Source organism: Pseudophryne corroboree, chromosome 2 (genome assembly GCF_028390025.1).
Source record: "Pseudophryne corroboree isolate aPseCor3 chromosome 2, aPseCor3.hap2, whole genome shotgun sequence".
NCBI lineage: Eukaryota > Metazoa > Chordata > Amphibia > Anura > Myobatrachidae > Pseudophryne > Pseudophryne corroboree.
The window spans coordinates 283,671,648-283,699,288 of record NC_086445.1 but is presented as its reverse complement, the minus strand read 5'-3'; the positions used below and the strand labels follow the sequence as shown (position 1 = coordinate 283,699,288).

The window sequence follows — 27,641 nt, the reverse complement described above, 5'->3', positions numbered from 1 at the left end:
TACAAATCCAACGAGCAATCGTCTGCTTAGAAGCAGGAGCACCCAGCTTGTTGGGTGCATACAGGATAAACAGCGAGTCAGATTTTCTGACTCCAGCCGTCCTGGAAACATATATTTTCAGGGCCCTGACTACGTCCATCAACTTGGAATCCTCCAAGTCCCTAGTAGCCGCAGGCACCACAAATAGGTTGGTTCAGGTGAAACGCTGAAACCACCTTAGGGAGAAACTGAGGACGAGTCCTCAATTTCGCCCTGTCCGAATGGAACATCAGATAAGGGCTTTTTCAGGATAAAGCCGCCAATTCTGACACGCGCCTGGCCCAGGCCAGGGCCAACAGCATGACCACTTTCCATGTGAGATATTGTAACTCCACAGATTTAAGTGGTTCAAACCAATGTGACTTTTGGAACCCAAAACTACATTGAGATCCCAAAGTGCCACTGGAGGCACAAAAGGAGGCTGTATATGCAGTACCCCTTTTACAAACGTCTGAACTTCAGGGACTGAAGCTAGTTCTTTTTGGAAGAAAATTGACAGGGCCGAAATTTGAACCTTAATGGACCCCAATTTCAGGCCCATAGACACTCCTGTTTGCAGGAAATGTAGGAATCGACCCAGTTGAATTTCCACCGTCGGGCCTTACTGGCCTCGCACCACGCAACATATTTTCGCCAATTGCGGTGATAATGTTTTTGCGGTTACATCCTTCCTGGCTTTGATCAGGATAGGGATGACTTCATCCGGAATGCTCTTTTTCCTTCAGGATCCGGCGTTCAACCGCCATGCCGTCAAACGCAGCCGCGGTAAGTCTTGGAACAGACAGGGTCCTTGCTGGAGCAGGTCCCTTCTTAGAGGTAGAGGCCACGGATCCTCCGTGAGCATCTCTTGAAGTTCCGGTTACCAAGTCCTTCTTGGCCAATCCGGAGCCACGAATATAGTGCTTACTCCTCACCATCTTATCAATCTCAGTACCTTGGGTATGAGAGGTAGAGGAGGGAACACATACCCTGACTGGTACACCCACGGTGTTACCAGAGCGTCTACAGCTATTGCCTGAGGGTCCCTGGACCTGGCGCAATACCTGTCGAGTTTTTCCCAACGGTTTATAATCATGTGGAAGACTTCTGGGTGAAGTCCCCACTCTCCCGGGTGAAGGTCGTGCTAAGGAAGTCTGCTTCCCAGTTGTCCACTCCCGGAATGAATACTGCTGACAGTGCTATCCCATGATTTTCCGCCCAGCGAAGAATCCTTGCAGCTTCTGCCATTGCCCTCCTGCTTCTTGTGCCACCCTGTCTGTTTACGTGGGTGACTGCCGTGATGTTGTCCGACTGGATCAACACCGGCTGACCTTGAAGCAGAGGTCTTGCTAAGCTTAGAGCATTGTAAATGTCCCTTAGCCTCAGGATATTTATGTGAAGTGATGTCTCCAGGCTTGACCATAAGTCCTGGATATTCCTTCCCTGTGTGACTGCTCCCCAGCCTCGCAGGCTGGCATCCGTGGTTACCAGGACCCAGTCCTGAATGCCGAATCTGCGGCCCTCTAGAAGATGAGCACTCTGCAACCACCACAGGAGGGACACCCTTGTCCTTGGTGACAGGGTTATCCGCTGATGCATCTGAAGATGCGACCCGGACCATTTGTCCAGCAGGTCCCACTGGAAAGTTCTTGCGTGGAATCTGCCGAATGGGATTGCTTCGTAGGAAGCCACCATTTTACCCAGAACCCTTGTGCATTGATGCACTGAGACTTGGCTCGGTTTTAGGAGGTTCCTGACTAGCTCGGATAACTCCCTGGCTTTCTCCTCCGGGAGAAACACCTTTTTCTGGACTGTGTCCAGGATCATCCCTAGGAACAGAAGACAAGTCGTCGGAACCAGCTGCGATTTTGGAATATTGAGAATCCAACCGTGCTGCAGCAACACTACCTGAGATAGTGCTACACCGACCTCCAACTGTTCCCTGGATCTTACCCTTATCAGGGAATCGTCCAAGTAAGGGATAACTAAAATTCCCTTCCTTCGAAGGAATATCATCATTTCGGCCATTACCTTGGTAAAGACCCGGGGTGCCGTGGACCATCCATACGGCAGCGTCTGAACTGATAGTGACAGTTCTGTACCATAAACCTGAGGTACCCTTGGTGAGAAGGGTAAATTTTGACATGAAGGTAAGCATCCTTGATGTCCCGAGACATCATGTAGTCCCCTTCTTCCAGGTTCGCAATCACTGCTCTGAGTGACTCAATCTTGAATTTGAACCTCTGTATGTAAGTGTTCAAAGATTTTAGATTTAGAATCGGTCTCACCGAGCCGTCCGGCTTCGGTACCACAACAGTGTGGAATAATATCCCGTTCCCTGTTGCAGGAGGGGTATATTGATTATCACCTGCTGGGAATACAGCTTGTGAATGGCTTCCAAAACTGTCTCCCTGTCAGAAGGAGACATCGGTAAAGCCGACTTTAGGAAACGGCGAGGGGGAGACGTCTCGAATTCTAATTTGTACCCCTGAGATATCACCTGAAGGATCCAGGGGTCTACTTGCGAGTGAGCCCACTGCGCGCTGAAATTCATTGAGACGGGCCCCCCCACCGTGCCTGATTCTGCTTGTAAAGCCCCAGCGTATACTGAGGGCTTGGCAGAGGCGGGAGAGGGTTTCTGTTCCTGGGAACTGGCTGATTTCTGCAGCCTTTTTCCTCTCCCTCTGTCACGGGGCAGAAATGAGGAACCTTTTGCCCGCTTATCCATGAAAAGACTGCGCCTGATAATACGGCGTCTTCTCATGTTGAGAGGCGACCTGGGGTACAAACGTGGATTTCCCAGCTGTTGCCGTGGCCACCAGGTCTGAAAGACCGACCCCAAATAACTCCTCCCCTTAATAAGGCTATACTTCCAAATGCCGTTTGGAATACGCATCACCTGACCACTGACGTGTCCATAACCCTCTACTGGTAGAAATGGACAACGCACTTAGACTTGATGCCAGTCGGCAAATATTCCGCTGTGCATCACGCATATATAGAAATGCATCTTTCAAATGCTCTATAGGCAAAAATATACTGTCCCTATCTAGGGTATCAATATTTTCAGTCAGGGAATCCGACCACGCCAACCCAGCACTGCACATCCAGGCTGAGGCGATTGCTGGTCGCAGTATAACACCAGTATGTGTGTAAATACATTTTAGGATACCCTCCTGCTTTCTATCAGCAGGATCCTTAAGGGCGGCCATCTCAGGAGAGGATAGAGTCCTTACAAGCGTGTGAGCGCTTTATCCACCCTAGGGGGTGTTTCCCAACGCACCCTAACCTCTGGCGGGAAAGGATATAATGCCAATAACATTTTAGAAATTGTTATCGGGGGAAACCCACGCATCATCACACACCTCATTTAATTTCTCAGATTTAGGAAAACTACAGGTAGTTTTTCCTCACCGAACAGAATACCCCTTTTTTTGGTGGTACTCGTATTATCAGAAATGTGTAAAACATTTTTCATTGCCTCAATCATGTAATGTGTGGCCCTACTGGAAGTCACATTTGTCTCTTCACCGTCGACACTGGAGTCAGTATCCGTGTCGGCGTCTATATCTGCCATCTGAGGTAACGGGCGCTTTATAGCCCCTGACGGCCTATGAGACGTCTGGACAGGCACAAGCTGAGTAGCCGGCTGTCTCATGTCAACCACTGTCTTTTATACAGAGCTGACACTGTCACGTAATTTCTTCCAACAGTTCATCCACTCAGGTGTCGACCTCCTAGGGGGTGACATCACTATTACAGGCAATCTGCTCCGTCTCCACATCATTTTTCTCCTCATACATGTCGACACAACAGTACCGACATACAGCACACACACAGGGAATGCTCTGATAGAGGACAGGACCCCACTAGCCCTTTGGGGAGACAGAGGGAGAGTTTGCCAGCACACACCAGAGCGCTATATATATACAGGGATAACCTTATATAAGTGTTTTTCCCCTTATAGCTGCTGTATAGTTAATACTGCGCTTAATTTGTGCCCCCCTCTCTTTTTTAACCCTTTCTGTAGTGTAGTGACTGCAGGGGAGAGCCAGGGAGCTTCCCTCCAACGGAGCTGTGAGGGAAAATGGCGCCAGTGTGCTGAGGAGATAGGCTCCGCCCCCTTATCGGCGGCCTTATCTCCCGTTTTTTTATGTATTTTGGCAGGGGTTAAATGCATCCATATAGCCCAGGAGCTATATGTGATGCATTTTTTTGCCATCCAAGGTGTTTATTATTGCGTCTCAGGGCGCCCCCCCCAGCGCCCTGCACCCTCAGTGACCGGAGTGTGAAGTGTGCTGAGAGCAATGGCGCACAGCTGCAGTGCTGTGCGCTACCTTGTTGAAGACAGGACGTCTTCTGCCGTCGATTTTCCGGACCTCTTCTGCCTTCTGGCTCTGTAAGGGGGCCGGCGGCGCGGCTCTGGGACCCATCCAAGCTGGGCCTGTGATCGTCCCTCTGGAGCTAATGTCCAGTAGCCTAAGAAGCCCAATCCACTCTGCACGCAGGTGAGTTCGCTTCTTCTCCCCTTAGTCCCTCGATGCAGTGAGCCTGTTGCCAGCAGGTCTCACTGAAAATAAAAAACCTAAACTAAAACTTTCACTAAGAAGCTCAGGGGAGGCCCTAGTGTGCACCCTTCTCGTTCGGGCACAGAGATCTAACTGAGGCTTGGAGGAGGGTCATAGGGGGAGGAGCCAGTGCACACCAGATAGTCCTAAAGCTTTCTTTAGATGTGCCCAGTCTCCTGCGGAGCCGCTATTCCCCATGGTCCTTTCGGAGTCCCCAGCATCCACTAGGACGTTAGAGAAAAATATTTCCCTCTCCCAACCCCATGTTCCATAAGCTCCATGGCCTACCTCATGTTAGACTCATATGTAATAAAAGAGACGGCACAGTCTTCAAAGGTTTTGTCACTTTCCCTTTGATGCCCTTGTCATCATGGACCTCACTTTGCTTCCCCCAGAGTATGTCAGGTGGTGTAATGGCGATGGTGATATCCAAGAATTCTGGAAGTCATTTATGTTTTCAATTACTAATTACTAAGTGCAAGTGCTGTATCTCATCCACTAGCAATCAGTAGGTATCAGGGTAGTAGCTGCTGCAGGTTCCTCAAGCAATTGGACCATGTGTCAATGCTATGCATGCTGTTTCTGAGATCAAGATTATTGTGTGTGTGTGTGTGTGTGTGTGTGTGTGTGTGTGTGTGTGTGTGTGCGCCAGATTTGTGGGACTTCCAAATTAAATTTCGATTTCCACAGAAAGACAATTTACTAATTGTTAATGCTACTGTACCATAGCGGGATGTAGTTATGCGACCAATATGATCCAAAACTCCCACATAAATATAGCATGGATCAAAAGCATAAGCAGAGTTTAGTAATGAATATGATCCAGCACGATGGTAAAGATGCCGTGGTCTCCTGAGATGCAATTTAGCGCATACTGGTGGTCATTCCGAGTTGATCGCTAGCTGCATTTGTTTGCAGGGCAGCAATCAGGCAAAAAAATGGCAGTTCTGCGCATGCGTATGCGGTGCAATGCACACGCGCGATGTACGGGCACAACGAACTATGCAGTTTTGCACAGGGTCTAGCGATGCATTTCAGTCGCACTGGTTGCTGCAGAGTGATTGACATGAAGTGGGCATTTCTGGGTGGCAACTGACCGTTTTCAGGGAGTACCCAACTTCCATATTACCAATCAGTATCCTGCTTAACTAATACCAATACGTATTCTGCTTCCCTATTATCAATCAGTATCCTGCTTCCCTATTACCAATCAGTATCCTGCTTCCATTTTACCATTTAGTATCCTGTTATCCTATTACCAATCAGTATCCTGCTTCCCCATTACCAACCAGTATCCTGCTTCCATGTTACCATTTAGTATCCTGCTTCAGTATACAAATCAGTATCCTATTTCCCTATTATCAATCAGACCTGGGAAAGTGACAAATAGTAAGAGAAGGAGCAGGGAGTAGGCCACAATGCTGTACTCTGTTAGTTATTATAATTATAGGCTAACCAGGTGTGTGTTCCTGGCATCTCCTACAGGGCTCTTATGACATGTCTGGTCCCATTGAGCTCAGAAGGTACACCATCAGATCTGTAATTCCAGCCTCCTACAGCAGACTTTGGCTTGTACACACTTGGCCACAGTGAAAAAAACATGGGGGTCAATCTGGGTCAAGATTTAAGGCCAAAATTTCCCATCAAAGACTTAGTGGTGCCAGGTAGAGGGTGGCTGCGGCCCCACTGGCTTGGTCAGCATGTAGGCAATCACCCCACTTAAATGAAAGAAAGGTGGCTAATCTAAAGTAATCCTTGTGTAAAATAAGAGGGCTCAAACCAGATGCGTTATAGCCCTCCTGCAGGTAACTGTATAAAAGTAAGACTTGAATTCCCTCTGTAATGTGTAACATCACTACGATAAGTACAGATGGAGCCTCCCTTATCGTTGCCTGCCTAATCGCAGGCGTACACTCCCAGCGTGACTACAAGAGCTTTTGAAAAATAAGCACTTTCACTGCTACGATTTTGCTTCTGAATATGCTAATCCATATCCTGCCCCTCATCAAGCCGAACAATGTAAATGCACACGTACCCTGCAGTCCTATCCAAAGTAAGTGTTCAGGAGCAGCTAAGCACTCTACCCAGAAGGGGAAGCAGTTTTGAATTCTGATGAAGGAGTCTGGTGGAGTCAGCAATTCCCTCCCACACCACGGAGCACCACATTAGTGTATCGCTCACAGACGAAGTGTGGATGGTTTCCAAGTGGTGCCAGTGGGATTTGCTAGTGACAACAGGATGCTGGCTTGTAGCAAAATCTCATACAAACTCGGGGCGTAGCCAGAACTTTGTGGGCCCCACAGCAACATTTTGAAGGGTCCCCTGTTCCAATACTTCTATAAAGACACGTCTCCACAGGAGTTGTTAATTTTATGCCCCATAATAGTCGCCTAGTTCATTTTCTGAACCATAATAGTTCCTTAGTTAATGTTATGCCCCATAGTAGTGTACTAGTTTATTTAATAAACAACAGTAGTGCTCTAGTGAGGGCGTTTTATGAGAGGAGGGGGCCCGTGTGCAGACTTCAGGTTGGCCCCCTCCTCTCCATGGAGCAGTAGGCTCCGGTATTGTGACGAGTCTACTGAGCATCTGCAGGTCTCCGGAAATATGGTGCCTGCCATGGTCCTGAGACTAATTACCTACTGCACATGTGCGGTGGCTATTTTGGCAGTGATTTTTGACGTGGGCTGCAGCGGAAAGGTAAGTATTAAAACAACATGGGTGCAGTGTGTGCGGTGTGGGCCCCCCTGGACCCAGGGGCCCGAGTGCACTGCACACATAGCACCAATGATAGAAACGCCAATGACTCCTCTCCCAGAAGTGGCGGGAGACTTACGATTTTTCGAGGAGTACATCGCACCCTCAGAAGAGTATGTGACTCTCCCACATTCTGTGCTTCCAGCATCCTGTGCTTCCAGCATTCTGTGCTTCCAGCATCCTGTGCTTCCAGCATCCTGGGCTCCAGCATTCAGCGTGCTCTTCTGCTGCACGGACCCCTGTGCTTCCAGCACCGTGTGCTTCAGCAACGCTCACAATCATCGGGCACCGTGTGCTACAGCAACGCTCACAATCATCGGTCACCGTGTGCTACAGCAACACTCACAATCATCGGTCACCGTGTGCTACAGCAACGGTCACAATCCTTTGTCACCGTGTGCTAAAGCAACGCTCACAATCCTTTGTCACCGTGTGCTTCAGCAACACTCACAATCAATAGTCACCGTGTTCTTCAACATCGTTCACAAATCCTCTAAATCACTGTGCTTTCAGCATTGTCCTTAAATCTCTGTCTCTGTGCTTGTCAGCCTCAACCTCAGTGCTCCTCAGCATCACTCACAGTGATTCTTCAGCATCACCCACAGTATTCACCAGCACCGTTCTCAAGTCCTTGTCTTTCAGGTGGCTTCCAGTATCCGTCACGAACCTTGCCTGCCGCTAAATCCTGCATGAAGAAAACCTACATTCGGCCATCTCTACGGCCCAGCTGTGGTTCCTCTTCCCGGTCACCGGAAGAACCCCAGAGTTCACAACACTTTCAACCCAGGTCAGTGATAGGTAGAAATTACCTTTAAGCAGATATCAACCATACTGCATCTGAATACGTATATACAGTATGTTTGCAAGTACCTTGGCACAGTCCACTGACTGAATTCTAGCTCTGGGTCATTAAAACATAGATTTACACCAACCTCTTTTTAACCTAATGAAACAGTCAAAACTAGTAGAATAAATCATTGTACTGTAACTGGCAAATTATTATCTCATCTTGTGAAAATCAGTCCATTTCTTTATCATAGCACATGCATGCCTTTGCATTGAGCCAGTGACGGGCCCCCTCTCACAAAGATGCATTCCACACGGATTTAACATTCACTCGCTGCTGACACTAATTAGTTGATCAAACTGTCAGAAGTCATGAAACGCGACTTAGAACTGGATGGCTATAGCCAAAGAGTGAGAAGTTATTCACTAATAAAAATAGTATCACCATAGAAAAATAACCACAAACCATCTAGGGGAATGCAGTATGTGCAATTATCTGCATTGCTGCTTTTCATATGTACAGTATTATTTGTCACTGCCTTTCTATGTCTCCTCTGGAGTTAAATTATTTATTATGCGCAGGCGTGGATGTAAATGATAGTATATTACACTAGTCACACCACCTGAAAGCTCCAGCAGTTGCGGCAATATTCCTGTCAGTACAGTTGCTTAAATCGGCGCAATATTATTTCGGTAAAATTACTGTGCGGGTTTTATGGCTGTGTTGTCGAGCTGCCTAAAATGCTAAATCACAATGACCGCGTTAACCAGTACCTATAACCCACTCTGGTAACATTTTCTAGGGTCAGCACGGCAAAACGACATACAGTATGCATCAGGCATAAACATCTCAGAAAACCAGATCATTATCTTTTTATATTCAACAAATTATATAATTCATATTTTTACAGTTTTAAATGTTTAAACATCCGTTTATGATGTATTCATTTGTATACTATCTATAGATTGTTGTATCCGCCTGGAAATGAATGTAAAACAAATAAAAATGGCACAGTAGGATGAAATCGTGAAGCCTATTATATAATCCAGCAGAGATAATAAGATTGCAGGTGGCTGCTTTCCCTGTGAAAGAGTGAAAATAGAGGCACTGACCCAGCAGAAAGGTCATCTGTGTGAGGTATCATTAAACAGAAAGAATGACAAGCCTCATGTCTTACATGATAAACATGATCACACACCAGGCCTTGGATCCTTTAAACTATATTATGCTGGTGCCACTGCCTCAAGCACCTGATCTCACAGGTGTGAGGCCCCAAATTGTAAAGACAAACGCTGACAAGAAGGGCCAAGAAAGAGCAAGCATGAAGTGTCAATAGAAAGTAATATGACAGAATGCCAGCATTCCTAAAGGAAATGTGTCCAAAACACATGTAGGTATCTCAGTATTTTACATGCCAATTAAACTATGACAGTCATCTGCAACGAAAAGGGAATGATTATTATTATGTCATAAGAATGTTTTGTGCAGTATAATTACATCCACATTGTGACGTCTTAGTTTTAATAAACAACTCCTGAAAAGTGGGGGACAAAAACAGAATGAAAACTGTACAAATGAGCAAAACAACAATTATGTAGCCATAAAATAAGTACTACAAAGTAGTTAAATTATTATTATTCATAAAAGATCCGTTCATAACATATGTGACCATTGGATGATCTGTAGCGACAAACAAAAAAACTTTAGGCTGCATTATCGGCTAAGGGTAAAATATCACTTAGGGGGCTATTTCATAGATTTGGTGCCTTCCCTACTCAGCTAAAGCTGGGTCTGTATGTGCTGAGGGGGATCTAGTGGGTCAATACAATGTGCAAGCATGGAGCCTGTAGCTTCCTATTCAGTTATTAAACTCCTCCCCACCCCCACCCAATTTCCATGCACAATTTTACAATGGTGAATGAGCAATACGACTGGCTGTGAGTGCAGCTTTTCACCATGTGTTCCACGGTGTATCTGATGTTGCATTACTTATATTGTTTACATGTCACACACATTGTGAGCATTTTATGATCTCATCACATTGATTACACCACAAGTTAAAATTACAGGTAAACCTCTGTTTCATACCTGGTGATGCATACATTATTTAAATTCACAAATATTTACATGCAATAGATTATTGTATATAATGTATAAAATAAGTTATAATACTAACCAGTTCCCCCAGCCCATGTATTACCACCCACATGGGGCACATTATCTGGATCCATCTTTCCATGCTTTGGTGAGCTCACATCCAAGCCACTCTCCTTTTGCACTGTGATCTGTAAAACATGATGAGAAAGCATTGTTGCATGTTATAAACCTTGTGTTTCAGACATCACAACACCACTGCATTGTCAATATAAATATGGCCTTAACCAGGTTTATATGTAATATAGTCAGAGGTTTAACTAGAAATCACCACGCCTATAAGAAAATTATGAAGGGTCACTAAAATTATGATTGCTACTGAAGTTAGGGGGTAATTCAGATCTGATCGCTGGGCAGCGATTTTTGGTGTCCTGCGATCAGATATTTGCCACCTACAGGGGGAGTGTATTTTCACTGTGCAAATGTGCGAACGCATTTGTAGCAGAGCTGCACAAACTGATTTTGTGCAGTCTCTGCGCAGCCCAGGACTTACTCAGCTGCTGCGATCACATCAGCCTGTTCGGGACCGGATTTGACGTCAGACACCCTCCCTTCAAACGCTTGGTCCCGCCTGCGTTTTTCCAGACACTCCCTTCAAGTTGCCGCCCACAAACGTCCTCTTCCTGTCAATCTCCTTGCGAACGCCCATGCGAATTGATCCTTCGCATAAACCCGTCGCTGACCGGCGATCCACTTTGCAGCCGTGCAACGTGCTGGTACAGTGCAGTGCATATGCAGTTCGGATCTGATCGCCCGCTGTGCGAAAACGCACAGCAGCGATCAGATCTGAATTACCCCCTTAGTCAGGCAATTTAGTTTAACCAAATTTCCCAAGCACAGCAGTGTATGGTCCCACCCAGTGGTGGCTCTAGAGGTGGGGCTGCAGTGGAGTACAAAATTCAAATAGGGGAGCCACACCCCCTATTTGAATTGTACCACCTCTGAAGCAGCCACTGATCCCATCCCACAAACAATTATACGATTGGTTTTGGTGTGGAAAATTAGGATGGTCAAGGAACATGTGAGCCCATCAGCTGATCCTTAACTTCCTTAAGTGGTATGGAACCATGTATCCAATTTCCATTACAATCCAATCAGATTTGTACTATTTGTCTTTCCATATATGTCCAAAATGCACACAGACACAGATGGAGAACTGATTATAAGGCATGACATCAACATTTCCCCTAACAACTAACATATACATTATCCCAAACAAAGAGCACATGTACCACCATGAAGTTAACTAGGGCAATCCACACTGGGGAGCCATCCACCACCAAGCAATACAAACTTTTGCTAATATACATAAATTGATCACATAAATTTGAAGGGTAGCATTAAAGCAGTCCCCAGGACCAATCTCAAAGACACTAATCCTAGGATGTAAGAGGGTGATGCATACTCCTGTCCCAATGATACAGTTGGTGACACTAGACCAAAGCTGATATATTTTAAAATAAGCCCACAACAGATACCAGAAGTCCATTCAGGTTACACTATACTTAGGACAACTAGAAGCAATACCCCTTCCAAGTTTACCAAGCCTAACCGGGTCTAATAAAGTCTATGAAGCATAAATGTATGTATTTGTTGTATCTCTATGAGGTGATGCCAGGAAAAAACTGCAATCATAAAATGTTATTATAAATCAAATTTATTTTATACTCGTGATAAAAAAAATTGTAGTATCCAGAATATATTAGGCACATCACATATAATAAAATGCTAACAATGCTCCTCACCTCTATGGGGGGGATTCAAGTGTTTTTCACGCTGGCGGCCACTATATGGCGCTCTATGGAGCAATTCAAGTGTTGCCCCGTTCGGCCGTGCACATCTGCCGACGTTGACATTACTGTTATGTTGTTCCATCATTTTTACGGGCTGGTAACTAGTAATACATAATTACCAACTGTACCAATTTAAAAGGGACAGTCCTGATTTTTATATTTGGGCCCGTCATCTTGATAAAAACAAATTTCGTGGGAAAGGGGACTACAAAAAATACATGGCACTAGATACACTGCCAGTGTCATCGATACAACATCATCGTGATTCATGCAAGTGGAACATTGAGAGGTATGCATTAACATCAAAAATAGTAAATTGTTATCCACATGAATGTAATGCAATTTCAAGAATCATAGAAAAAACAGTCACAGAAAATGAAAACCACATTACTGATCAGGTAGACTTCAAGGAATGTAAATATTGTATGATTGTAGTATTCAGAATTCATTTATATCAAATTTATCGGCGTATTATAGTAATTTAAATGAATTCTGAATATATACATGATTTTTTTTTAAACAAATAAAATTCAAATAATTATCCATTATAAGTACTGTAGTGTGAGGTCTCGATTTTTTCTCTCTCTTTATTTTGAAAGTTTTTCCTACTGTATGTGTGATTATATATTTTCCATAGTTCTGGAATTTGCATCATGTTGACTTGACCATTTTCCTTGGAACTGTTCCCCTTGGGTGACTGCCCCCCAACCCCTGAGGCTTGCGTCTGTGGTTAGCAGAATCCAATTTTAAATCCCCAACCGTCGACCCTCGGTCAGGTGAGAAGTCTGGAGCCACCACAGAAGATAAATCCTGGCTTTTGGCGACAGACGTATCCTCTGGTGCATGTGAAGATGCAATCCGGACCACATGTCCAACAGATCCAGCTGGAATGGCCTGGCATGAAACCTTTCGTACTGCAGAGCCTCGTAAGAGGCTACCATCTTCCCCAGAAGGCGAATGCACAGATGCACCGATATCCGGGTTGGTTTTAGGACATTCCGCACCATGGACTGGATTACCAATGACTTTTCAAATGGAAGGAACACCTTTTGTTCCTCTGTATCCAGGATCATTCCTAGGAACGGAAGTCTCCGTGTTGGTTCCAGGTGGGATTTTGGCAGGTTCAGAATCCACTCGTGATCCTGGAGAAGTCGGGTTGAAAGAGCAATGCTGTCCAACAACCTCTGCCTGGAAGGCGCTTTTATCAGCAGATTGTCCAGGTATAGTATTATGTTCACTCCCTGTTTGCGGAGGAGAAACATCATCTCCACCATTATCTTGGTGAATACCCTCGGTGCCGTGGAGAGGCCAAATGGCAGGGCCTGAAACTGATAGTGACAGTTCTGCAGTGCAAACCTTGGATACGCCGGATGAGGCGGCCAAATTGGAATGTGAAGGTACGCATCCTTGATGTCCAGAGACACCAGGAATTCCCCCTCCTCCAGACCTGAGATCACCGCTCTCAGAGACTCCATCTTGAATTTGAACACCCTTAAATACGGGTTCAGAGATTTGAGGTTGAGAATGGGTCTCACCGAACCGTCCGGTTTTGGTACCACAAGGTTGGAGTAATAACCCTTGTTTTATAGTTGAAGTATAACTGGGACAATGACCCGAGTCAGAACCAGTTTTTTAATTGCCGCCTGTAAAGTCACACTTGCTTCCAGAGAAGCTGATAAGCCTGATTTGAAGAATCTGTGAGGTGGGAGTTCCTGAAACTCCACTCTGTATCCCTGGGCAATAAGGTCTGTGACCCAGGGGTCCTGGCAAGATATTGCCCAAACGTGACTGAAATAACGTAACCGTGCTCCCACCTGCCTGTCTTCCAGGCAGTGCGGTCCACCGTCATGCTGAAGGCTTTGAGGAAGCAGACCCGGAGGGAGGTCTGTTCCTGAGAACCTGCAGCTGCTGATTTCCTGGTTTTACCTCTATTACCTTGAAGGTAGAAGAGGAACCCTTGGACTTGCCTTTGAACTTTGCTGTCCGTAAGGGTTGGAGCAATGTAGGTTTTCCTAGCTGGGGGTGTAGCGAAAGGAAGGTACGTAGACTTACCCACCGTAGCCTTGGATATTAGCTTATCCAGTTCATCCCTGAACAGGACCTCTCCTGTGAAAGGCAGATTTTCCACTCCTTTCCTGGAGTCCGCATCCGCAGTCCACTGGCGTAGCCACAATCCCCTGCTTGCTGACACTGCCATGACCGTGGTGCGTGCGTTGAGCAAACCAATTTCCTTTAAAGCCGCCACCATAAAATTAGCAGAATCTTGGATATGCTGCAGGAGTAAAACAATGTCCTCCCTGCAGGAGTAAAACTGTCAATTAGGTTACCTGACCATTTTGCGATTGCTCTGGTGATCCATGTACAAGCAATAGTGGGTCTCTGGGCCACCCCCGCTGAAATGTACAGTGATTTGAGAGTGTTCTCAATTTTGCGGTCAGCTGTCTCCTTTAAGGATGCTGCACCAGGCACCGGTAAGACAATCTTATGTGACAACCTAGATACCGATGCGTCAACAATCGGCTGGTTTTCCCATTTCTTTCTATCATCCAGGGGAAAGGGAAAGGATGTAATCAACCTTTTAGGGATCTGAAATTTCTTGTCAGGGTTAGCCCAAGTTTCTTCACAGGGCATTCAAATCCTTTAATACAGGAAAAGTAGCTGAGGATTTCTTTTGTACATTAAAAAAGGATTCCTCTTCCACCTCTGCCGTCTTGTCAGGAATGTGCAGGACATTTCTGATAGCCTCTATCAGGGCCTGTATGCCCTGTGATAAGACAGCATCCCCCCCGCTCGCATCCACCTCACCCTCCTTTGGATCTGATGTATCGTTATCAGTGTCATCCTGCATGAGCTGTGCCAGAGAACGCTTTTGTGACCAAATGGCGGGGGTATGAGACACTGGTATGGGAAATGAATCTCTATTTATCAGGTCATCCATAGACTGTCTTAAAATTTGTGTCTCTTTCTCATTATTGGATAATTTAGTTGAAACTTTCGATATCATCCCTTTAATGGATGCTAACCATGGGGGTTCTGTCCCACTAGCCTGAGAATGAGCACTATCCTGGGTACAGGATAGTGAGTCTTCAGGGGAAGAAAGGAACTCAGCCGTGCAGGAAACACAGTCCCTGGACATGGTAATGTGAAGGGACAGACACACATCCACACACAGAAGGGAAAAAAACACAGTTTAACCCACACGGAGGCCGCAGGGAGACACAGAAATCGGAGCCAGTCACACACAGCACCCCCGTAGCCAAGAAATGATCAACTGGGTCGCCACACTAAGTCCCTTAAGAGGGCTTAGTATTTAACACTGCTCCCCCCCTTCTAAGACCCCTTGGTACAGCTGAGGAGACTTGGAGACTTTGTGGAGGAGTTGTGCTTCCCTGTGATTCCTGTCAGAGTATGCTGCAGAGGGAAAATGGCGCTGGTGAGCTGCTGGATCCACTCTCAGAGAAGCTCGGCCCCCTTAATGGTACTCGACCTCCCGCTTTTATTTAGACTGACCTGAAGTAATTTTCAGACTAACAGAGGGTTAAAACCCTTGTCAGCCATGGGTACCAGTGTGGGTATCATTGGTGGCTCAGCGCGCCCCTCACAGCGGGACACACGCAGCCGCATGCTCTTCTGAGCCCCCTGGAGCGCAGTCTGTACTTAGTGCTGCGCTCCTACCCTTGTGCTGCCATTCCCGCCAGCGACCCGCTAACCGGGATGCCGGCGCTGTACTCACCACTCTTCTCTCTTCTGGCTCTGTTAGGGGTGGTGGCGTGTTGTGAAAGGGTACGCTGCGTCGTGGTGTGGCTTGCAAATAACTCCCTCAGGAGCTCAGTGTCCTGTCAGCGGAGAAACTGGACCATAAACTCTCCAGGAAGTTGGGCCGTTCTCCCCCCTAAGTCCCACGAAGCAGGCAGGCTGGTGCCAATCAGCCCTGCCTGAAAACAACAAACAGAAAATAAATGCAGAAAACTCTTCAGGAGCTTCCCTAAGCGTGACCGGCTCCTCTGGGCACATTTATTAAACTGAGTCTGGTAGGAGGGGCATAGAGAGGGGAGCCAGTGCACACTATTGATTTCTTAAAGTGCCCAAGGCTCCTAGTGGACCCGTCTATACCCCATGGTACTAATGTGGACCCCAGTATCCTCTATAACGTAAGAGAAATAAGTGCATTTGCTCACAAGTAAATGAGCTACAGGTACCCATTTTAAGTTTAATTTCCATAGTGTCAGAAACATACCCATTATCCTCGTGGGATAACCTCCTCTCCTCCAGGCATTTCTTGTGCATCACTATGTCCATAATCCTCGAGATGGCTGCTTTTAGTTGCAAAAGGCTATCTAAAGAGTTTATTAGCAAATCATATTTTCTCTATGAGTGGTATATCGCCCTTTATAATAATTATGCATGCTCACATGTGCATTACAGTTCTAGGCGGTAAAAAATAAATAATCTCCAAAAGAGGACAATGATATTTTATTTTTAAAACCACAATGGTAACCAAAGATCTGTAGTGTGACAGCTGCATCACCAAGTTCTCGTTTGTTTCCCTCATTATTAGAACAAGTTCAAGCAGTTTTTCCTCAGTAAAAATGTCTCTCTGTTCAAAGCTTAAAAGATTAGACTGATGACATCTACTAATGACACCTCATTGTCAAACTCCCCAGGACCTCTCTGCACACCCAAATGACCGTTCAGCTGGATCCTCCTGTGACCTACAAGAAGGTCTTTGCTCCACTCTCAACATCTAGACCTTTAAACCTCTCATTCTTTGATCCTAATCCCTTGTATCTACTTTTCTGCTACTAAGACGAATTATGCACGGTTTCAACATCTCTCAGTACACTTGTAAGGTCAGCTTCTTAAACATCTTGTATCATTAGCAAATGTTAGCTTCTGCTATATATTAACTACAGTAGCTGTAACGCCCAGCGTTGTCTGGCTTTTATTTTATTTATTTATTTATTATCTCTATCTCCAGTGCCACCTCTATTTCTCTCACCCAACACTTTCTCCCCACCTCTCTCTCTTCAGCCCCACAATATTCTCTTTTTTCTACCCCAACATTTTCTCCGCACACCTCCTGATCCCCCCCCTCCCCCCGCTGTCTCTCTCTATCCTCGCCCCCTTACTCTATACTGTGCATCAATGTCACTGGTGGGAGGGGTCAGAGTTCATACCGTACCAAACGTCACTGCATGCAAACGTGATTACTTTTTTTTTAATCAGCAGTTGAGTGTATTATAGATTGTATGTGCTATGTAAAAATAAATAAATTAGCAATTGCTAAATCTAGTTATATGTGCCAGAAAGTTAGAAAAAAATATTTTCTGTAATACATATATTCCAAACACATGCCACCACTGTAGTAGTATATGTATGTTGCCTTCACAGCCAGCCTCAATATGCTTGATCAGGGATGTAGTTATGTGACGGGTGGTCAGGAGACTGCCAGTAACATTACCTCCCCCTACATTCCGCCCACTCACAATCCCGACGGTTTGCATGCCAACCAACAGGGACTATTCACACTCGTGGGTATCCACGACAACCATAGAGTGGGAATAGAACCTGTGGCAACCGCAGGTGGAGTGCGCAGCGAGCCCGCAAGGTGCTTCTTGCGCTTGCCCCCCCCCCCGCCGGTATTTCGCTGCCGGCATGCCGACCAACAGGGACTAGTCACACTCGTGGGTATCCACGACAACCATAGAGTGGGAATAGAACCCGTGGCGACGCAGGGAGCCTACAAGGTGCTTGTTGCGCTCGCCCCCCGCCGGCATTCCGCTGCCGGTATCCCGGCGGAGGTATGCTGACCGGTGGTCACACATACCACACCCTATGATAATCCCTTATGATGAACAGAGAAGAATGTCTTATAGTTTTAGTCTAAAGGGCCCTCAAAGGGAAATGCTAGTATACCACAAGAGGCTGAGTACTGTAACAAATCAAGAAAGTATCTCTATACTGTAAAATGGACATTGGAAACTGCAATGTATTATAAACTAGACATTAGAAATCACTCTGTGAGGTCACTAGAATGTTGTCTGTATTGTAGAAGTTACCAGAACGCTCTTTGCATTGTATATACACTTAGTGTACATCTCACTAGTACTGGGTAGGACCCTCTCTTTGCCGTTAGAACGGTCTGAATCTTTTATTGTATGAATTCTGCAAGATGCTGGAAACATTCCTTATAGCAAAGGTTCCCAACTCCAGTCTTCAAGTGCCCCCACAGGTGATGTTTTATCTTTTACTCATGCACGTGTAAGTTAATCTATTTGGTGGGACAGTAATTATCCCAACTGTTTTCACAGACAGAAATCCTCAAAACATGACCTACAGTACAGATGTGTCCTCATACACCTAGCATCTATACGCCATACAGGGCAAGGCGACTGGCACGACTGAGAGACTACGAGAGGAGTAGCTTACTATATCTTTCTTTACATTTTGAGTCTTATACACATCTCACAATGAAACTGCTCTTAGGTGGTGATTCAGACCTGATTGTAGATGTGCTAAATTAGACACATCTACGATCAGATTCTCTGACATGCGGGGGGACGCCCAGCACAGGGCTAGTTGGACCCACTTGTCAGGCCCTACCTCACTTCCCCCCACTCCACACAGGTGCAAAAGCATCGCACAGCTACCCGCCACGTCCTGGGTCACAACAGTTGCGCGTGACATCACGCAGCTGCAGCGGCCCACCCCAGCAACAGTCCGGACATGCCTGCATTGTCCGGACCACACCCCCCAACAGCGTTCTAACACCGTTGTTACACCAACTCCTGCCCCGCGACCGCCTCTGCATGTCAACCAGGCAGAGGCGATCAGAAAGGGCTACAGACTGCAATCGCTGCACTTCCAGCGATCGAGTCTGAATTAGGCCCTTAGTGTAGTGGGCTGCGACTTTAAAAGCACAGGAAGCAATTTTCCACGTACAAGGTTGCAGATTAAGCACAACATAAGGAAATGCACAAATTCACACTCAGTCGCACACAGAGGAACAAACGTTGCACATCTAATTGATCAGTGTAATTTAGTAACGTAGTTTTCTCGCTTGTAGTTGTTTTACAAATATGAATAAGACCGACATAAGAAAAACGCTCTGCGTGGCCGAGTCACCTAAAACCAGGCACGCAGAGAGGAGCTATTTGGTGCGACAGAAGCCACAATGTAACAGGACACACTCTATTGTGGGTTCTTGAGGAATGGAGTTGGGAACTACTGCCTTAGAGATTCTGGTCCATGTTAACAACATGGACATGATTCTGCTAGAGCATATCGATGTCAAATGCAGTTGAGCAGTTTTTTTGCAACTGCGTTTGCATCTAGACGCAACAAGCGGTATTACATCGTCTGCAGACACACAGAGTGGGCGTGTCAGGCTCTGTAAATTCAAAAGCATGTTTGCACACCAGGGGAAAGGCTTTTACTAGCATTAGCATATATTCACAACTGCAAAAGACGCTAAAGCGGTCTCAACAGTGTGCCACTCTGAATACGCCCCTATGCAGTTGATGCAGATTTGTTGGCCGCACATTCATGCTGCAAATTTGGCCACCCCACCAATCCCAAAGGCCCTCTATTGGACTGACATCTAATGACTGTAGAGATCATCGGAGTAAACTGAATTAATTGCCATGCATGTAGAACCACCTTTTTGACAGTTCTGGCCATGCAATTTAAAAGGTCAATAATATTAAATACAAAACCAATGTTTTGCATAGAATACTATTGCCCTTTAAAATACTGTCCCCAGAACCACTGGCAAGTGAAAGCTTTGAAAGGCCACCGCTTGGTAAATATACCCTGTTGAGTGCTTTGTGACATGAAACGTTCTGTTGGATGTGGGCATTAAAATAAGGATAGACTGTAGCCATAAATGAATGGACATGGGGGGTCATTCCGAGTTGATTGCACGCTGCCGATTTTCGCTGCGCTGCAATCAGGTCTCTACTGCGCATGCACCACAATGCGCACGCGCGAAGTACAGGTACAATGCGGATCGTTGCTGAGCGATGGATTTAACGAAGAATCCATACGCACAGCCGATCACAAGAAGATTGACAGGAAGAGGGCCTTTATGGGTGTCAACTGACCGTTTTCTGGGAGTGGTAGGGATAATGCAGTTGTTTGGAGGGCGGGTGTGTGACATCAATTCCGGCACCAAAAAGACTGAAGTGATCGCAAGGGCTAAGTAAGTTCAGACCTACTCTGAAACTGCACAAAATGTTTTTTGTAGCGCTCGGCTGCACAAGCGTTCACACACTTGCAAAGCGAAAATACACTCCCCCGTGGGCGGCGACTATGCGTTTGCACGGCTGCTAAAAACAGCTAGCGAGCGATCAACTTGGAATGAGGGCCATGGTCAGCAACAATATTCAGATAGGCTCTGGCATTTAAACAATGCTAAAATGGTATTAATGTGCCTAATATGTGCCAAGAAACCATTCCCCAAACCATTATACTACCATCACCAGCCCGAACCAAGTTAAGGCTCGCAATGGGTGCTGGTTGCACATGGGCCATAGCTTAGCAACGCTCACTGTTCTTACCCACTGCTCTCCCTGCTGTCAGTGTTGTTTGCCTAGTGGTCAGTTAAGTTGCTGCAACCAACTGTCTTCATGATTCAAATCACCTACTGTGTGTAACTCGCACTGTGTATTTACCCTACTTAAAGGTAAGAAATACATGTTTCTGGTCTCCCAGCCTATGTGCTTCAGCACCAATGTGACTGGTATCAGTGGGCATATATCTGCTAACTTGATGAGTATCAGAGGGTACAGTATATATAGATGTGTCCACATACACCTTTCCTTTATCCTGCCAGGTATGGCACAGCTTGGCATGCCATATACTATGGGATTTAGCCATGCTTTGTGACTTTTCTTAATTTGTTTATTTAATATGCTACTTCATACACACTGTATTATATTATGACAGACAAAAATTGTAAAATTCATTCACTCGCTACTCGTAGAAAAAAAGCTTAGCCGTGCTATGCATGGCATACCAAATTCAGCAAAACAGAAGGATTATGTGGACACATCTGTACTGTATCTATGTTAATGTGGCTGTTCTCAGTGGGCATATCACTGCTAATGTGGCTGTTCTCAGTGGGTATCTCTCTGCTAATTTGATTGATATCAGTGGGTATATCTCTGCTATACCCCGTTCACATTGCCATTGCTGGGTCACACCCGCGAATTGGATATGGGTCCTTCCCGGATGTGACCTGGCATTGGACCTGTGCAGTATGACCAATATGCCAGGGCGAGTTGCCATCTGGGGGCGTCGGGGGTGGGTGCGGATGCGGCGGTGGCATCGGGGGTGGGTGCGGATGCGGCGCTGGAGATGATATCATCTCCGCGCCGCCTCTCCCTATGCTGTGATTAGGTGCCGGGTCGCATCAACCTGGGTAATCCGTTCACACTGCGCCTGACCCAGTAATAACGCGGGAATAACCCTTTTTTGTTCACGGGTTGAATTACCAGGTCAGGTAACCCGGGAATTCGGCAGTGACCCGTTCACACTGCACAGCGACCCGTGTCAACCTGGCAAAATACCGGGTCGATACCGGGTTTTTTATGCAGTGTGAACGGGGTACTAATGTGATTGGTATAAGTGGGCAAATCTCTGCTAATACCACTCATAGTATTGTATGTCTGCAAATGTCCTTATCTGCATGCTACATTTACTGGATCTTCGTACTGAAGCTTCAGATTAATATTTGCAATTTTCAGTATTACTTTTTCTGTTAACTATTTGTCATGTATCTAAAGGCAAGACAGGTAAATATGCTCAATGGAATAATTACTAATACAATTAAACAGCAGTTTGTTAAAGCCAGTACGTAAATACATTGGTGCATCATTATCACCTACATACAAAATGCCTTTAGCGGACTGCTGTGTGTTCTATGTTAGTCGACAAGTTTCCTTATTTAGTTTCAGCTGACATTTTTCTCGTACTGTATATAAAAAAATTAAGCACTTGACAGACAACTTCCCATGCTTTGCTCTCACAGACCATAATGTATTCGTGGCCACCCACAAAGACTGTTAAAAATTGTATAGACAAGATCTCATTTTACTGTTGGAGAAAGTGGAGAATTCAATTAGCCATGATAATTTTTCATGAAAAAAAAACCTGTGGTTTTATTGCGATTTTTTTCCAGATGTTTCGCTTCTGACTATTCATTTAAACCCCATTTATCTCTCCTGAAAAATTATATATTTTCTGGTGTAAGTTAATGGACGTATGTGTTTTTGAGGCCGCTACTGCAAGAACGGGGCTGTTTATCGGAGGGGTTTCACCTACCCCAGGCAGGTGAAATAAAACCCTGATGAGTACTGGCTTCAAGATTCATTGAAAAGCACCGGGGAGGTCGATTACCAAGGTAATCTACCACTGCTAATTGAATACCCCAGCCCCCCAAATGTCTACCTTTGCCAAAGTGATATTTTGGTCATAACTATACTTGGTAAGGCCAGCATACAATTTTTCATGACAACTCAAGCATATTTAAGGTACAAATCCATCAAAAAATTTAAATAGCAAAGCTATGGGTGTCCAATGCCAGGAACCATCAAGATTGGTTAATATCACTCCTTATGGGCCTGTGTGTTAGAGGTGTGCCCTCCACAGTAAAAATGGGCTTGCATTGCAGTGTCGCATAATACTATGTGTATTGTATGCCTTTTATATCTTGATAGAAACATGTTGGCTATCCCTGGACTCATAAAATAATTATAATAAACAAATCAATTAAAGCAGAGTTTCCCAAACTATGTCATTACAGTCCAGATTTTAAGGATATCCATGCTTGAACACAGATGACTTAATTAGTACCTCAGTCAATTGGATATAACCATCTGCACTCAAGTATGAATATCCTTAAAATCTATACTGTAATGGCAGAGTTGGTGAAACTGAATGAAAGATTCGATTTAGCAGTGTTCTATATTATACATTTTTTTTGTTTTGCTTTAAGAGCACAGCTGTATTATAAAATGTCACTCATGCAATTGCTGAGGTGTTGCCTGCTTCCACGTTTCGAGTTTGGTTATAGGCTTTCAAGGAAGTATGTGATCACTTAGGGCAATTCTACTAACTAGGCAACATAATGCTGCGTCTCCGTACCAGCAGGGCTTCAGCTTTAAAATGTAAAATACAAATGTGACCTTTGGGGCTCTTATCTGTAAATCAAGATTTCACTTAACTTCACTAAATGACTTTTTTTGCAGCTGAGTTGGAGATGCCTAGACAACTATTGTTCTCCTCCATATTATATGGCCCATAAATCAGAAAAGAGAAAGTCTGAATGGCTACTATAACATACAGAGCACTGAACTGTCCAGCAATGGCATAAGTTCACCCAGCTGCTAGACTGGAAATCTCCTGTGTCACATGGCATCTGATAAGAACAGCACAATTAATGCAATGAATGAGACTTGGTTACATCTTGTGTGCTATTGCCATGTATACAATATTTTAAGAAGTTATTCAGGCACCAAATGCTTTTAAGCACTGCTACATTTTAACATAATGCATTAATAATAATAATAATAATAATAATAATAATGAGTTACATGTGAAAACAAAGTTAAAAAAATAGCTCTGGCCATTTAACGTTGTACTGCAAGAAAAATCGGAATTTTCACTCTAGTTTGGATACAGAAGGGACAGGGCTTGAACGATTATCCACACTGGAAGAATTTGCTGGAGGCACTTCTACATGTAATACAGTGCAGTCAGGAACACCCAGCTAGCCAGAATAAAATAAACTATTGACTGGATATTTTTTGCATTTTTTATATTTTTTTAGATGTCTATTTAAGAATGGATTTCGTTTACCCTGAATCTTGCTAATGTATTTTTTCACAATATCAATACTGCAGTGAAATTACTCCTAAAACGAAACATGACGCATTGTGTAACCACTACGGGCATCATAAGAACAAATACAATTTGAATGTGCACAAACATTTTACCAAATTATTACTTAAATCGATGACTTTTCATAATGCATTCTCCTAACTACTGTGTGCCTGAAAGTGCAAGACAAAGTTGTCTGTAATACATGTACTGACCGAAAAATGTCATACCACTTTGGGTCTGATTCAGACTTGCAGCAATTCTGTCTGTACAAGGTTATTCTGATGTTTAGCAGAATGCACATGTTGGGTTTTACATATGCTATTTAGCAACTGCAGTAGATTCAGAGTAGCAAGCATATTCTCAGCCACATTTTCACTTGCAGCTGAGTGGGTGCTATTGGGTGGCAACCGCACATACAATAAATGTTTTGTGGGAAAATGCGGCCAATAATAAGAATTTACTTACCGATAATTCTATTTCTCGGAGTCCGTAGTGGATGCTGGGGTTCCTGAAAGGACCATGGGGAATAGCGGCTCCGCAGGAGACAGGGCACAAAAGTAAAGCTTTACGATCAGGTGGTGTGCACTGGCTCCTCCCCCTATGACCCTCCTCCAAGCCTCAGTTAGGTACTGTGCCCGGACGAGCGTACACAATAAGGAAGGATTTATGAATCCCGGGTAAGACTCATACCAGCCACACCAATCACACCGTACAACCTGTGATATAAACCCAGTTAACAGTATGATAACAGAAGAGCCTCTAAAAGATGGCTCCCTACAACAATAACCCGAATTAGTTAACAATAACTATGTACAATTATTGCAGATAATCCGCACTTGGGATGGGCGCCCAGCATCCACTACGGACTCCGAGAAATAGAATTATCGGTAAGTAAATTCTTATTTTCTCTATCGTCCTAGTGGATGCTGGGGTTCCTGAAAGGACCATGGGGATTATACCAAAGCTCCCAAACGGGCGGGAGAGTGCGGATGACTCTGCAGCACCGAATGAGAGAACTCCAGGTCCTCCTTAGCCAGAGTATCAAATTTGTAAAATTTTACAAACGTGTTCTCCCCTGACCACGTAGCTGCTCGGCAAAGTTGTAATGCCGAGACCCCTCGGGCAGCCGCCCAAGATGAGCCCACCTTCCTTGTGGAGTGGGCCTTTACAGATTTAGGCTGTGGCAGGCCTGCCACAGAATGTGCAAGTTGGATTGTGCTACAGATCCAACGAGCAATCGTCTGCTTAGACGCAGGAGCACCCATCTTGTTGGGTGCATACAATATAAACAACGAGTCAGATTTTCTGACTCCAGCTGTCCTTGCAATATATATTTTCAATGCTCTGACAACATCCAGTAACTTGGAGTCCTCCAAGTCACTTGTAGCCGCAGGCACTACAATAGGCTGGTTCAGATGAAATGCTGACACCACCTTAGGGAGAAAATGCGGACGAGTCCGCAGTTCTGCCCTGTCCGAATGGAAAATCAGATATGGGCTTTTGTAAGATAAAGCTGCCAGTTCTGACACTCTCCTGGCCGAAGCCAGGGCTAGTAGCATGGTCACTTTCCATGTGAGATATTTCAAATCCACATTATTTAGTGGTTCAAACCAATGAGATTTGAGAAAGTCCAAAACAACATTGAGATCCCACGGTGCCACTGGGGGCACCACAGGAGGCTGAATATGCAGCACTCCCTTAACAAAAGTCTGGACTTCAGGAACTGAAGCCAATTCTTTCTGGAAGAAAATTGACAGGGCGGAAATTTGAACCTTAATAGATCCCAATTTGAGACCCATAGACAATCCTGAATGCAGGAAATGTAGGAATCGACCCAGTTGAAATTCCTCCGTCGGAGCACTCCGATCCTCGCACCACGCAACATATTTTCGCCAAATGCGGTGATAATGTTGCGCGGTTACTTCCTTCCGTGCTTTAATCAAAGTAGGAATGACTTCTTCCGGCATGCCTTTTTCCTTTAGGATCCGGCGTTCAACCGCCATGCCGTCAAACGCAGCCGCGGTAAGTCTTGAAACAGACAGGGACCCTGCTGAAGCAAGTCCCTTCTCAGAGGTAGAGGCCACGGATCTTCCGTGATCATCTCTTGAAGTTCCGGGTACCAAGTTCTTCTTGGCCAATCCGGAACCACTAGTATCGTTCTTATGCCTCTTTGCCGTATAATTCTCAATACTTTTGGTATGAGAGGCAGAGGAGGAAACACATATACCGACTGGTACACCCAAGGCGTTACCAGCGCGTCCACAGCTATTGCCTGCGGATCTCTTGACCTGGCGCAATACCTGTCCAGTTTTTTGTTGAGGCGAGACGCCATCATGTCCACCACTGGTCTTTCCCAACGGGTTACCAGCATGTGGAAAACTTCTGGATGAAGTCCCCACTCTCCCGGGTGAAGGCCGTGTCTGCTGAGGAAGTCTGCTTCCCAGTTGTCCACTCCCGGGATGAACACTGCTGACAGTGCTATCACATGATTTTCCGCCCAGCGAAGAATCCTTGCAACTTCTGCCATTGCACTCTGCTGGATCTTTAAGTGCGGCCGTCTCAGGAGAGGGTAACGCCACTTGTTTTGATAAGCGTGTGAGCGCCTTGTCCACCCTAGGAGGTGTTTCCCAGCGCGCCCTAACCTCTGGCGGGAAAGGGTATAAAGCCAATAACTTCTTTGAAATTAGCATTTTTTTTTTATCGGGGGCAACCCACGCTTCATCACACACCTCATTTAATTCTTCTGATTCAGGAAAAACTATAGGTAGTTTTTTCACACCCCACATAATACCCTGTTTAGTGGTACCTGTAGTATCAGCTATATGTAACGCCTCCTTCATTGCCAAAATCATATAACGTGTGGCCCTACTGGAAAATACGGTTGATTCGTCACCGTCACCACTAGAATCAGTGCCTGTGTCTGGGTCTGTGTCGACCGACTGAGGCAAAGGGCGTTTTACAGCCCCTGACGGTGTTTGAGGCGCCTCGACAGGCACTAATTGATTGTCCGGCCGTCTCATGTCGTCAAACGACTGCTTTAGCGTGTTGACACTATCCCGTAATTCCATAAATAAAGGCATCCATTCTGGTGTCGACCCCCTAGGAGGTGACATCCCCATATTTGTCAATTGCTCCGCCTCCACACCAATATCGTCCTCATACATGTCGACACACACGTACCGACACACAGCAGACACACAGGGAATGCTCTTAACGAAGACAGGACCCCACTAGCCCTTTGGGGAGACAGAGGGAGAGTTTGCCAGCACACACCAAAAGCGCTATATATGACAGGGATAGCCTTATAATAAGTGCTCCCTGTATAGCTGCTTTAATAATATATTTTTGCCACAATTTTGCCCCCCCCTCTCTTTTTTACCCTGTTTCTGTAGTGCAGTGCAGGGGAGAGCCTGGGAGCCGTCCTGACCAGCGGAGCTGTGTAAGGAAAATGGCGCTGTGTGCTGAGGAGATAGGCCCCGCCCCTTTTTCGGCGGGCTCGTCTCCCGCTCTTTAGTGGATTCTGGCAGGGGTTAAATATCTCCATATAGCCCCCGGAGGCTATATGTGAGGTATTTTTAGCCAAATTAGGTTTTCATTTGCCTCCCAGGGCGCCCCCCTCCCAGCGCCCTGCACCCTCAGTGACTGCCGTGTGAAGTGTGCTGAGAGGAAAATGGCGCACAG

The 27,641-nt window shown here is 45.5% G+C and overlaps 1 protein-coding gene across 2 annotated transcripts in view; it reads right to left on the bottom strand.

Moving 5' to 3' along the window:
- VWA8 (von Willebrand factor A domain containing 8) overlaps positions 1-27,641 on the bottom strand; it is an 875,413-nt gene that overhangs the window by 73,416 nt on the left and 774,356 nt on the right. For both annotated transcript variants that reach the window (XM_063952874.1, XM_063952875.1), the window contains exon 39: positions 10,307-10,415. In XM_063952874.1, the coding sequence (XP_063808944.1) occupies positions 10,307-10,415 (109 nt within the window). The remainder of the gene's footprint in view (positions 1-10,306; positions 10,416-27,641) is intronic.